Raw genomic sequence first — 14,020 nt, forward strand, 5'->3', positions numbered from 1 at the left:
GCATTGGTAGTTTTCCATATATAGCTTGGGTTAAAGCATGAGATATTTTAAGAAAGCAATAACAGGTCTGCATGGCCAAATTGGGCAACAATAATTCTAAGAGAAACACGAAAATAATGGCTTGTGACAGTTAACCAATGAATATGTAAAAATGTATTTTCTTTTTGTTGTGACAGTTAGCCAACACATTTACCATTTTAGCATTCCTCAGGGCTGTGCTAGAACTCTTGGGTAACATAAAGCATACATCTGCAGATCTCAGTTCCTGCTGCTATAACAGATTTTCACTTGACAACCACTCAATTTCTGAATCAAAATGTTCAAATGAGGTAAACATAACAGTCCATAAAATGAATGGTAGATCCATGGTGGAAGAGTAACTTTAACCTTGTCAAACCCTCCCCCAGGGATTATAAATGCATTAAAGGCTGACCACACAATCTTAAGCATTGATCGAGCCTAATTCTTCCTTAAACCATTCAAAGTGAAATCTAAATTAAGAGATGAGGTGCAGGACAAAGTATGGATATTTTCACCAGTGTTGAAAGGACTCCAAATGCCTGGCATAGGATTGTTTAGTGGAAAGTACTCTAGTTAAGAGTACGGCTGTCGAACCCTCACTAGCGAGGATTAATGTTCCTTAATCCATGCCTCTCAATCTCCAGACCACCACCGTGAGTGGAGATAACTTTATGAGGGGCCGGTGTCACAATGCACACAATAATGGAGGAGAGAAATCGACACTCTCCCCCGAACCACAGAAGCCAAATGAATTCCACTCTCCCACCGTGGTTGGCACAGGCGCCTGATATTATACACAGGACACCACGTGGCAGCCAATGGGGGAAGAGGAGTTAGGGAGAGGTTGTGGATAGGGTGGGGGAAGTTAGGAACACCGGATAGAGGGTTAGGGAACTCCTAAATTGGATAGGGAAAAGGGAAGCACAGGGAAAAACCCTCCCTATCTAGTTAATTACTCATAAGAAACCTTCTGCAATACTCTCTTAACCCTGCATCCTGACCTACTTCCAAGATTATCTAAACACACCTTAATACATGTGAACATGTAGCAAGATGAACATATAGCAAGCAAGGATGAACACAAACAATGGAATTATATTCCATATATGAAACACATAACACATGGCCCATTGGGCAAGCTAAAGCAACACATAACACACATACCCTGGCGGTAATCCGCCGTCATTACCGCCATGGCGTAATGAACGTTAACGCCGTGGGACGATGGTGTAAAGTGCGCCACATTACGACCCATCGCGCACGAGCATTACGCCATGGCGGTAATGTAAACAGCGCCATGGCGGTAATGCCCCCAAAACGGCACCTACCGGCATCGTATGCGGCGCAAGGTGCACCACCGCCACCGCCGTACATAGCGGTGACCGTAGTTAGCGGTCACCGCAATTAGCGTTGACCGTAGATAAGCGGAACCGGAAGTAGCGTCACCGCGGCGGAACGGGAAAGAGCACGGCGGCCATCTTTAAAAACACAATCCATTGCCATCCTCCGAAACCACTGGACATCCGAGCCTGAGACCCCGCCAATACCGGCTTCAACCTTCTACCTGCAGGAAGATGCCGAAAGTTTTGAAAAAAGCCTGTGACCGCCAGCGGCAAGACCGCTTCTCCAGAGAGGAGCTCACCATTCTAGCGGAGACCCTACAGGAGAACGCTGCAGTGGTATTCTCCAACCAACTGACAAGACCGGCCATAACCAAGAAGAAGGCCATATGGGCACTGGTAGCTCAGCGGGTCAGTGCCGTGGGAACGACACCCCGCAATGTCAAACAGTGCCGCAAGCGGTGGGACGATCTCCGGCTCAGAGTCAGGAGCATACTATCAGCCAACATGAACCTGGCAATGGCAACTGGGGGAGGATCGGAGTCCCCTATAAAATTGCAGCCATGGGAGGAAATCTGTGCCTCCACAATCGGAATGCAGAGCATTGAAGGAGTAGGAGGAATGGAGAGAGGAGCCCCGACATCGGGCGATGCAGGTAGGTGGCTCAAATCAAGGCATCCAAAGTCCATTCATGTGAAGTACAATGTTGGCCCATAGTGTGAATGCAACACATCAGCAGGAGACTGCCCACAGATACATCCGATCTGCACCCTGTACACATGCAGCATGCACACCCTAACTGCAGGCACCCACATACCTCCATGCTACTTCCACACAAAAGGGAGTCAACTTTTTTCCCCTGCATGAAATGTGCCACATGTACTAACTGATGAGATGCCAGTCGCAACAATGCCCGGCCAATGTCCGCAGACCCATCAATAACACTCTCCCTCCTCTGTCCCACCACAGGCTCAAATTCCGACCTTGAGGAAGAGGACACCACAGCCTCCACACCCACCAAGAGGGCCAGGCCAACTGTGCCAACGCCACAACCCTCCACCTCTGTCGTCCCGAGGAAAACACCACAGCAGGCAAAATCCATGCAAGGGAAACAGGACAGGGCACAGACAGCCACCCCAGCAGGCAGTACAGCAGCAGCAGCAGCAGCAGCAGCAGACATCACACCAATCATGCCCACAGAAGCCACAGCCTCTGCTGCAAGCAGCACACTTGGGGAGACTGCTGCCATTGCTGCCTCCTCCGATAGTGAAGCAGGGACCTTTGAGGAGAGTGATGTCAGGAGCCCCACAGGCCACCCTCATTCCCCCTACCTGTCCCTAAGCAGCCCGCATGTGGATGCCACACAGGGTCAGCCAGAGGATGACGATTGGCCAGCCACTCCATCCCCGCTGCAGGGGCAGATCAGCCCAATGGGAATGCCACTGCCATTAGCCATGGCCCAGAATCCCAACCATTCTCTGGAGGCGATTGCCACCCGGCAGCAGCAACTTTCCTCGCTGCTCGAAGAACATGTTGCTGAATGTGGGGGGTCAAGTGCAGCAATGGATAAATGTGCTGAGACTGTGAAGGCAGCTATAGAGTCGTCCACAAAGGACATCTGCGCGGAACTAGCTGCTGTGCGGCACGCCATCACTGACCTTGTGCAGACAATACGGGCCATGCGTCCAAATGAGCAGGCAGGATCCTCCTCGGTTGCCAGCTCGACACCGAGCAGCCCCATCCGCCGATCGGGGAGGAACCTCCGCAGCACAGGCAGGGGTGCCCCGGGGGCCAGTGGAGGGGGCTGCCAATAGTGGCCGGACAGTGTAGGAATCCTACTACTGACACTGCTGCACAGACCAACTCACACCTTTGTTGGGATTCCAGGGGGGGGGGAGGGTGGAGGGGGGAGTGGGTGTGTTGGGGTGTGCAGGGGGGTGGCGGGGTGGTGTGTTGGGGAGTTAAGGGGGGAGTTTGGGGGGGGTGTGTGCAGGGGGGAGGTGGGAGGTGGGAGGGGGTGTGTTGGGGTGTGCAGGGGGGTGGCGGGGTGGTGTGTTGGGGAGTTAAGGGGGGAGTTTGGGGGGGGGGGTGTGCAGGGGGGAGGTGGGAGGTGGGAGGGGGTGTGACACGACAGTACATAGTTCAAATACAGTTTATTCGTTTCACAAAAGGAAACGTGTGGACATTTTCATTGCGTATGTGTGCTTTATTGGTGTCCAGTCCTCAGTGTGCATGCCCCAGAGTCACACAGTGCCCCAAGTGCTGTCTCCATGCGATGAACACCAGCCGTGTGTGCTAGAAGCAGTGGTTGATGATACTTTGGCGCATGGCACGCCCCTCCTGTGCATCGCCTCCTCCATGTGGTGGCGCCCCTTCTGCACCCTCCTCATCCTCATCCTCATCGTCAGGTGGTTGCAGTTCTGCGTCAGGGGGCAGGGGCACATTCCGTCTGACGCACATATTGTGCAGCATGACACATGCCATGACGATCTTTGCCACCTTCTCATGGCCATACAGGAGTGCCCCACCAGACCTGCTGAGGCTTCGGAACCGTGCCTTCAGGAGGCCGAATGTCTGCTCTATGACCACACGAGTACGTGTATGTGCACGGTTGTAGTCCTCCTCGTGCTGGTTCTGCGGGTTCCGGACTGGCGTGAGGAGCCACCTCTTCAGGGGGTAGGCTGCATCACCTGTATGTAGGCGAGAATGTATGTGTCAGTCATGTTGTCTGTCCAGGAACATGATGTCCCACCATGGCTGGCATGGAACTGTTACCTTGGCTCACTTCTACATGCACTAATTGATTCACACTATGCAACCAGTATATGCCCATTGCTGCCATGGCCTGTTTAGCATGCCATCACCCTATGTATGCAGAGGGGTTTAGTGCATTGTGAGTGGCCTTCCTCTGTATCCGTTCTCTGTGTTACTCACAGCCAGGTGGAGTATGCATCATCCCCCCCCCCCTTTCAGCCAGGTGGAGTATGCATCATCCCCCCCCCCCTTTCAGCCAGGTGGAGTATGCATCATCCCCCCCCCCTTTCAGCCAGGTGGAGTATGCATCATCCCCCCCCCCCTTTCAGCCAGGTGGAGTATGCATCATCCCCCCCCCCCTTTCTGCCAGGTGGAGTATGCACTGGTACGTCATTCCCATGCCCACTTCCATGACATAGCACTCACCGAGTAGCCAGGATCTTGGGCCTGCATGTCGCTCCATGTAGCGTGGTATTGTGGAGTTCCTCAGGATCATGGAATCATGGGTTGATCCGGGGAATCGGGCACAACAATGTGTGATGATCTTGTTGGAGTCACAGACCATTTGCACGTTGATAGAGTGGAACTGTTTCCGGTTGCGGTACGGTACCTCCATGGCACGTGGAACCACCAATTCCACATGGGTGCAGTCGATGGCACCAATGCAACCGGGTATGCTGGCTAGTGCATGGAAACCCACTTTGGTGTTTGCAATCTCCTGGGCAGTCCGTGGTAATGAGATGTGGTCGTCTGTGTGCTTGAGGAGGGCATCAAGCACTTGGATGAGTGTTCGTGAGAATAATGGTTGTGAAATGCCATGCAGGTGCCCCACTGTGTGCTGGTAGGTGCCTGTGGCCAGGAAGTGGAGTACAGCCACTACCTTCAGTAGGGGGGGGATGGCGGTTGGACTTTCTATCATGCTGACGATGTCGTTGTGTGTCATGTCTACGATGGCGGTGATGGTGTCCCTGTCCAAACGGTACAGGGTGTGGATCTGCTCAGCAGTGAGGTTGTTTGGATTGGCTCTGATGCGTGGGATTGGGGGCTGCCTGCGTGGTGGCACTGGCTGTGCTGGTGGGGCTTGCTGGGCCTGCCTTGCCCTCCTTCTCCTCCTGCGTCTCCTCTGTGCTGCCTGTTGTTGTTGTTGTTGCTGTTGCTGTTGTAGTAGCACATGCATTGCTATCAGGTCCTCCAGCCCCAACATTGCTAGTCGTATTGGCATCATTGTGGAGTGTGACTGGGTGTGGGTAGGGGTGGGGTGTGCTCTTTTTATACTCCCCTGAGTCTGTATTGCCTTCACCTGTGCTGTTTCTGTGCACCTGTGGCAGCTGCATTCACTTGAATTGGCCCTTTACGGTTGGTTCGCGATGGCGTTATTTGCACCATGGCGGTAAGGTACTTAGCGGCCTCAATGATGGCGTTAGGTGCATGTCCGCTTGGGTCGGCATTTGCGTGCCTTTCCGCCATGGCGCTAAGTACGGTGTGGGCGGTCGCGTGCGCGCACCCTTAGCGCAGTTTGCGGCAGCGTTAACTACGATGCCGCTATTGGCATCGTAGTTAACGGTCACGGGTCATGATCGGACCTGGCGGAAAACGATGGCGGTAAGCATTTACCGCCATCGTTTTTCGCTTAGCGCCAGGGTCGTAATGAGGTAGTAGTATACATGCCCAGACAGGGAAACAATGGTAACGTTTTACAGCAAAGAGCTCCCACTGAATGTCCTGTAACATATTTCCCCAGTGTACTGCTGAGTTAACTGCACTCAACATTTTTTGCCATAGACACATTGCTAGTTTGATGAGCCAAAGCAGATGGACATAGAAGCAATCCGCTGTGTGCCCTATAACATAAGTGGTTTCCGTATTCACAGTCTTGACATGTCTCCACTTTTAATACACTTTGCTTTCACCCTGCAAGGTGCCCGGTACTTATCTGAAGAGAATGCTGAAATCCGCCAGCCTGCACGCCCACTTCGTCCTCGCTACAGCGTCCTCACGAGCAATAATTAGATCTCCATTCCGTGAAAGCCATTCAGCGTCCAGCTCTAGCCGCACCCAAAGGAAAAATAAGCCACACATGCGTGCGCGCGCGTTGCTGCCTTATGCTGCACTTAATCAATTGCAGCTGGCAACGCACGCGTGTAGAACTACAGTTCTTCCCACGGAATTCTGGGAATTATAGTTTTTTCCACACCAGGCCTAATAAGCAAACCTTGTCACGCCCCTGCAGATCCAGCCCTTATACCTGACAACAGGTCTGGAGAGGAAAGTGGGTAATGGGCAGGATCAAAACCAGGGCAAGACTCCTATCTAGAATGAGTAACCAAGGATGTTTTTGCCAATTAGCAAACATCTCTTCTCCCTGCGTTTGCTCAAGACTGTGGGTATCTGGAAAAATGGGGGGTGCGGGGTTTCTACAGAAAGATCTTCATCTAAAGTATGGTAAATACAAACACATCCCATGCACCCAGATCCCTGCACCTTAATCAATACATGGGGCCTCATTACGAGTTTGGAGGTAGCCGAGCTATTAGCTCCATGGCTGCCTCCAATCCGGGCTCCATTACCGGGTTCCTGCAATGAGGAATAACCAGGTCATTCTGACATAGGAGGACCTAGTAATTCCTCCTTGCAGGAACCATTCCCCATTCCCATTTGAGCCCCCATAGGGCTCAATGGGAATGGGGAGGAAGGTAATAATGGGCAGAGTACATCTGGCCCATTATTATCTCCCTCTTCCCCTCGCGGGACCCGGAAAGGATGAAAGGATACCTGGTTTTACCAGGCGTCTGATCGGGGTCCCGCAAAGGGAAGCTCGTAATCGGCGCTCCCGTAATGAAGGGGGCCGGTCCCGTACCAGCCCCCTTCATTCAGGGAGCGCCAGGGTCCTAATGAGGCCCATGGTGTCTAGTAAGGATGAAAACAAGTATATCAAAATTATCCATAACATGAATGTCCACTCGATGTGAGAGGCTTGAAAGGAGGTCACATCTACCTCTCTACACTCAATAATCTTGGCTGGTATATCCCCCAGATCCCATAACAGAATGCCCCCTGCCTTTTAATGTAAACCTTTGCAAATGTATTGTCAGTGCAGACTAGCACAAGCTGATCCTGTTCAAGGGATGAAATTGATGGTGATCCAGAAACACAGTAAACAACACTTTCAAGTTTGATGAACATGCCGTCTGTTCCCTGGACTGGCTCCCTTTGACCATTAGCTCCCCTAGAGTAGCCCACCAGCTGAGCCTGCTAGGTCTTTAGTGATTACTTTCACCATTTACATCGGTTACCACTTTATATGTGAAACTCCCCTATCTCCTGATTGCGGGTGATTTCAATTTTAAATACAATCACCCTATATCACTACTGGCTGCGCAATTTTTTGAATCTATGACTGACTTTGGTCTGGAGCAGCTGGTCCATGATCCCACACATTCGCTGGTCCATGATCCCACACATTCGCTAGGAAACAGCTTGCCTCTGGTTTTTGCACTGGAATCCTTGGTTACTGTTTCTTATGGTCGGACCACCTCGTAGGCCCATTCCTAGTTCACATGCCCACTCCTCGAGTGGTGCCTGGTTCGCAACAAGTTCTGTAGCGCAGCTGGTACAGGGTATTCAATGAGGATATTATATCAAACATTCAAGCTAAATGTAATGACACCCATTTAGTTGACCTCTCTTTTATAACACAGACTTTCAGTGCAGTTGAAGACTCCTGCGCCCCACTAAAGCTATGGGGAGGGACGCATGTTGCACCTCCGAGCCCAAGTTCAGCAATTAGTTGAAATCACTATGACAAATAAAGAATCAAATTGAACTTAAGTAGCGCTCCTCTTATTCCTTGGAAACAGAATATTATTAAGATGCTGCTCCAAACCCAACCACCAGTCGATTTGCCCAGTACAAACTACATTTTAAACTCACAAGCTAGTGTGCCCTGAAAAAAAAAAACGGGGAGCTTGTTTCCTTGGTACGTTTTCCCTTGACCAAGACAGATGCCTTGGCAGGCATCACCCCATCACAAACACTCTGTGACTCTTTAGCTGATTTTTTTGTTACTATGGTCAGCGACATACAAGTGCTGATCGCAGCAACAGGGTTGCCTACTATTACCCAGGGCCTCCTGGCTCCTAATGGTCAATATTCCCTTTGTTCACACCTGCTGACATCACAAGCATAACCAAGCATCTTAAATCTATTTCACTGCTAATAACATTCCCATAGGTACTCTTCAGGAAACCATACCTCATATCACGCCTTAGTTTTGGCAGGCTGTCAATCAGGCCCAGGGGAGTTGCTAGGTCTGGAAAAGACCCGGGGCTAAGCTGATGTCGGAACTGTTGGGACTGGGGGCTAGCTAGTCTTTTGGCTGTAGCTCCTGAGATTCTATCCGGGGCTACAACCAAAAGATCAGGGGCTATAGCCCCCTTAGTCCCCCCTAGCAACTCCCCTGATCAGGCCTATGCAGCTTGTTCTATTCAAGCAGAATTAAAGCAATCTTGCCTTATCCCTCTTTTAAAGAAAGCCTCTCTTGAGCCCACTGTCCTTGCTAATTTCCGTCCTATCTCGCTTCTCTCATTTTCTATGAAACTTCTGGAATCTCTGATTTCAACCCTCCTCATGTCTTTTCTTGAGCACTGTAAATTCCTTGATCTGTTTCAGTCAGGTTTTCATCCTAGCTGAGGAACAGAAGTGTACTTGTCTCGGTCCTGGATAACCTGACTCGACTGGACGACTGGGGGGTGGGGGACTGGCGCACTGATCCTGTTAGACCTATCAGCAGTGTTCAATACAGTAGACCATCCCATGTTGCTACATCGCCTCTCTCTAGCCAGCCTCTCTGGCCAGGTCCTCTCCTGGTTCCCGTCCTTCCTGACAAAGAGGACACATATTCTCTCCCTCTCCTCTTTTGTTTCTCAACCTAGTATGCTTCCTTGTGGTGTCACCCAATGCTCCGCCTTGTCCCCTGCATTATTTAACATCTATATTCAGCCCCTTTTGCTGCTTATCCACGCCCCCGGCTTCTGTTCCTACTCCTATGCTGATGACACCCAAATCATTGTCTGGCTTGATCTCGCTCAGCCTGACACAGTGCAATTTAGGGGTTGCTTGGCGGCGGTGGGTAGCTGGATGTGGACAACACAGAGGTATTGGTTGTGGGTTCCCCTCCCTGTACTCCCACCCCCACTCTCCTCTTCACTCTGGTTGGCCTCTTGGTGGCCCCTAGAGCTTGGCCCCTGTCCTACACCTGTCCCTTTGGTGAGGAACCTGGGGTTCACGTTTTCTGAACCCCTATCGGCTGCAGCCCAGGTCAGTTCCATCTGTAAAACTGTCTAGTTACAGTTAAGGTTCCTTTGAAAAGTGTTGCCTTTCCTTCCAACTAATCTCTGTCCTCTTGTGGTTTCTTCTTTCATTTTGAGCCACCTAGATTACTGTAATTCTCTATTCCTGGCTCAACCGAGTTACATTCTACGTCGTCTACAAAATCTCACGGCACGTATGGCTAAAGATACTCCATACTGTGCCCATAGCTCTCCTGTTCTATGCTCACTCCACTTGCTGCCGGTTCAGAAATAGATTATTTTCAAATCCCCTTGCATTGTCCACCAGGCCTAATATGGTGTGGGAGCAGAATATTTACAGGAGAAGTTTGAGCTTTATCAACCTGGCCGTGCCTTTCGGTCATGTGATGCCCTACTTCTTGTCATCCCCTGTTTTTCAACGTATCCAGATGGGTGTCTGTTTGTTCTCTGTGGCAGTGGCCAAACTGTGGAATGCTCGTCTTCTGCTTCTCCGTGCCACAGTAGACCTCAGCTTTCGCGGACTCCTAAAAAACAATCTATTTTAGGATTCCACCCATCCCTGGTGTTACCCCCCAGTGCCATGATGCCTCTGGCGAATGTTCGCTTTATAAAAAAAAATTAACATAACATAACCATTGGTAGACTCAACAAAGTCCCCTTTTCAATCATCCCACAGTTTTATCAACCACCCTGGCAGACATAGAAATTGAATTTAGCAGTGATGATAATCTGGTCCTTAATTTCTAAGGACTGGCCGGGGGAAGGAACACTTTGCACATGTATTTTACAGAACTGAGTTACACTAAACTTTGTTCTGCGCCAGGGAAAAAGAGATTTGCTTAGGTTCACCATCAGGTTATTTTGTCTCAAGAATGGGCATATTGTCAACGTGCTATTCAGGCTTTAGCCATAGCAGTGGCATGCATCAGCCAATTATCTAGGCGCTGGTGCTTTTAAATCTGTCATTGATGTATCGGGCCAATGATTGCATCCATCATCTTGGTGAAGATCCTCAAACGCTTCCATATGCCAAACAGAATACTGGTTATGCCAATGTTGAATGGCAAATCAGAGAAATCTCAAGTCATTGCTGTGGACAGGGATATGATGGTAAGCATCATGCAAATTGATCTTTGTCATGAAGGACCCTGGTGATACCAGCAGTAATATTTCCTGAGCTGCCTCCATCCTAAGCTGCCTCCATTCCGAGTTGTCTGCATCCTAAACTTGATGTTCTGAATATTATGAATAGGTTTGTGTTAATGAATTATTTGTAATTCAAGAGGAGGCAGAATCCTTCTAAAGATTTCTAAACGAAAAAACATTGGTGTGAAAACCCCTGCCTTTTTGGCTCCTGATGGGCTTTTTATTCAGAAGGGCCTGTATACTGTCCAATAGTGTCTGTGTAGTTGCTGTAGAATGAGGAAATTTAATAATCATTATACCTAAATCTTTGAGGTATTGCACAGACTGTAACTGGTTAACCATTGCTGCTAACCTATAGACCAAAGGGTCTGCAAAGATTCTCCTTTGAACTACTGAATCCTGACTTATACCTCATTGGAATTGACAATGATGGCTGTGTCATAGTCAAGATTGCTGCATTGCTTGCACCAGTACTTTGGCTGCTTTTGACTTAACCTGAGGAAACTGTAAACTTGGTCTTGCTTGAGTGAAACAGGACCCAGTTTGAAACATGGCTTCTTAGGAGGGACAACAGATTAGCCTTGAATAGGAATGTAAAACTGGCAATCTTCAAAGAATATTTTAACTAATATCACTAGCTTGTCGCCAAACAATCTTCCCCCATAAAGAGCAAGTGCAACAGGATGATTTTCCGGTGATTTTCCCAATTCCTTGCATATGTGTTTCTACTTCCAACTACAACTGTACCGCTTATAAGAACAGCACCTGTGATGATATCCACGGCTGTGCAAGACACAAGTTTCGACAGAGTACCCATGTCTACCAGTATTGGAGCATGGTCAGAACCAGAGTTCAAGGTGATGCCTAATTTCATTACATTCTTAAGTATTGCTTGAGGCATGTAAACTAGATCAACTGAAGGACGCCTTTCCTTTCAACCTGATTCCTCAGCGCCATATCTTCAGCTAGCATCAATGGTTTACTAACCACAGTTAGACATGAAGGAGTCAACGTGCCACACTCCAATTGAATCAAAATTTGGCACTGCACATTTTTCCAAATCGTTATGAATCTTTTGAACAATAGGTGCATGATGAGTCACCTGAGAAGTGTATCTGCTCAACTAATTCCCTTCTAGTTGATCACTGGTGTCAGGAGGAGTACAACACATATGATAAGATCTCTGTAAGCAAAGTACCGTATTCAAGTACCGCTTAGCCCGCTTCCCGCTGGATACACTGTTGGACTTTCATTTGGTTCCCACGCAAAGTTGCAGACTTGAAAGGTACACCCTGATTGCCATCGATCTACGAGACTCATCAGAGCTAGAATCTCAGCTTTTGAGGACTCATATTTGTTTGTTTGTTTGATTTCAGCAAGAATTTTCCCAAGTGTTGGGACACGCCCTTGGAGGGGCTGGATTTTGGTGTTTTTTGTATTTTACGGGCTTGCCCGCGCACCCCCTCTCGCGCACTTGTAAGCAAAGTACCGTATTCAAGTACCGCTTAGCCCACTTTGCCTGCTGTGGCTGCATGGCAGCGGGGATTTTACTGCGAACAGATAACATCAGCGTATAACTTGATATGGCTCCCTCCTAAGGTAACCTCTAAGATCTTAGTGGTGATTTGATGTTTAGGCATCCCTATTTACTAACGTCGTGTATGCCTGCAAATGTATCTTACCAATCCAATATGGTCACACTTAGCGGATTAACGAACATTTGCACTTCTCACAAAACTATCAGTCTTACACCATTCAGACAGGCATGATGATTGTGGATAAAAAGTCGCAACTGTCAAGCAAACAGTTGCAGAAAATGCTCCAATGGGGAGGAGAAGATTTGTCACTTATGCCCAAACCACATCATTTTTTTTTAACACTGTCCGGTGCGGCCGGGAGTAACTCCCTATATACACATGCGAAATAGAGGTAGCAGTTACTGTTCCCCTGATGCCCCAATTTCTCTCAGACACAAACATGTTACACAATGAGGAGGGCATAGCAAATACACATCCGAATATAGTATCCGCTATCACTGAAGACACATCAAAACTTAGTTATCAGCAGGAAGGTGACGAAGACACATCAAAACTTAGTTATCAGCAGGAAGGTGACATCTGGCTTTATGCGAGCCAATGTGAGTCCCCAATAACTATCGATAGTGAGAAATCTCATGAACAAGCGAGTTAGCCTGTCGACTCTTCCGCTCTAGGGGACACATTTTTATATGTCCATCCTACACCCCGGCAATGCCCTAAAGGTCAACCCCAAAAATACCTCTCAAACAGTTATGATGGAGGTCACACTTTCAGCAATAAATACTACTATACTGAGCCTCTTTAAATTACTTGAAAACTTGGATCAAAAGTTTGCGAAACAGGCACAACAGGTGGAATCAATTTTTCAATGGATGCTTCAACTACAACCTATCCCAGCCCCCTCCAACTCAGGTATACAAAACTCTAAACCAGTTCCTAATATTGAAATAATTCAATCTCTCCTACCCATATTTCAAGAGGTCATTAGTTCTCCGATGATTGTTGATGATATTCTACGCCACCTGTTTTGGACGAGTCATGGGTGAGTTTAACCGAAGCAGAAAGAAACTGTATAAATGCTAGTGAGTCTCAGTTGACTGTGCCCTCTACAAATCAAATTGTTATTTCACCACTGAGTGTAGGACCCATCACTTCTAAAAAATCACGGAAATCAAAAAAGGTGATGAGACAAATGTATATTAAAAAAACAAAGAACATGCCAGCCCCCAAAATTTCTAAAACAAATCTTATGACCTTTTTTAAGTTTGTTTCCACTGCTCCTAACACTATAAATGTAGAAGTGGAGTTGTGTTCTGACCCATTGATCAGTGATAATACCTCAAAAATGCACCACATCAATATAAACACAAGCAACAACGCTTTTGTTCAATTGAGTGGTGCTCTTGAAAATCCGATCCTGACAAAAAGAGGCCCTTTGCATTATTCTCCTCTGAATAAGCTTGTGCAGGCTATTGAGACCTCTAACCAAGAAAAAAGTATAAGACCCTCAGTAGCACTAAGCAATACAAATGTAACAAAATCTACTCCCATCTTGACAACTGAGAAGGATAATGCACAAACTATTGATGAGATGAAAAAAATGATTACTTGGAGGGAAAGTTAGTACCTTTAATCACAAACAGAGATACTACTTTAGATCAGCCTCTCCAACCTTCATTTCCAAATATGCAAACTGCTCTGCCTATTCTCAACCTTGCTGGTCTCCATAGCATTCCTTTAGCCACATTGAAAGAAACAGATCACTCTTTTCAGGCCTCATTTCCAAGCATCCAAATTTCTCTGACTGGTCCCAACATTGCTTTTCCTCACAGCAATCCTACAGTGACATAGAATGTTTTCCCTATGAGAACTCAACTAAGGAAAACGGTTTATGCATATCTTACAGGGAACT

The 14,020-nt window shown here is 48.1% G+C and overlaps 1 protein-coding gene across 1 annotated transcript; it reads left to right on the plus strand.

Annotated features, from left to right (window-relative positions):
- The first annotated feature begins 1,196 nt into the window (after positions 1–1,196).
- On the plus strand, positions 1,197–3,219 carry LOC138503653 (nuclear apoptosis-inducing factor 1-like). The gene is made up of 2 exons (XM_069623539.1): positions 1,197–2,016; positions 2,331–3,219. The coding sequence occupies exons 1-2, from the start codon at positions 1,596–1,598 to the stop codon at positions 3,173–3,175; spliced, it is 1,266 nt and encodes a 421-aa protein (XP_069479640.1). The 5' UTR covers positions 1,197–1,595; the 3' UTR covers positions 3,176–3,219.
- The last annotated feature ends 10,801 nt before the right edge of the window (positions 3,220–14,020 follow it).

The sequence above is a fragment of the Ambystoma mexicanum genome, chromosome 11 (assembly GCF_040938575.1).
Source record: "Ambystoma mexicanum isolate Mex_15411 chromosome 11, UKY_AmexF1_1, whole genome shotgun sequence".
In the NCBI taxonomy this organism is placed as follows: Eukaryota; Metazoa; Chordata; class Amphibia; order Caudata; family Ambystomatidae; genus Ambystoma; species Ambystoma mexicanum.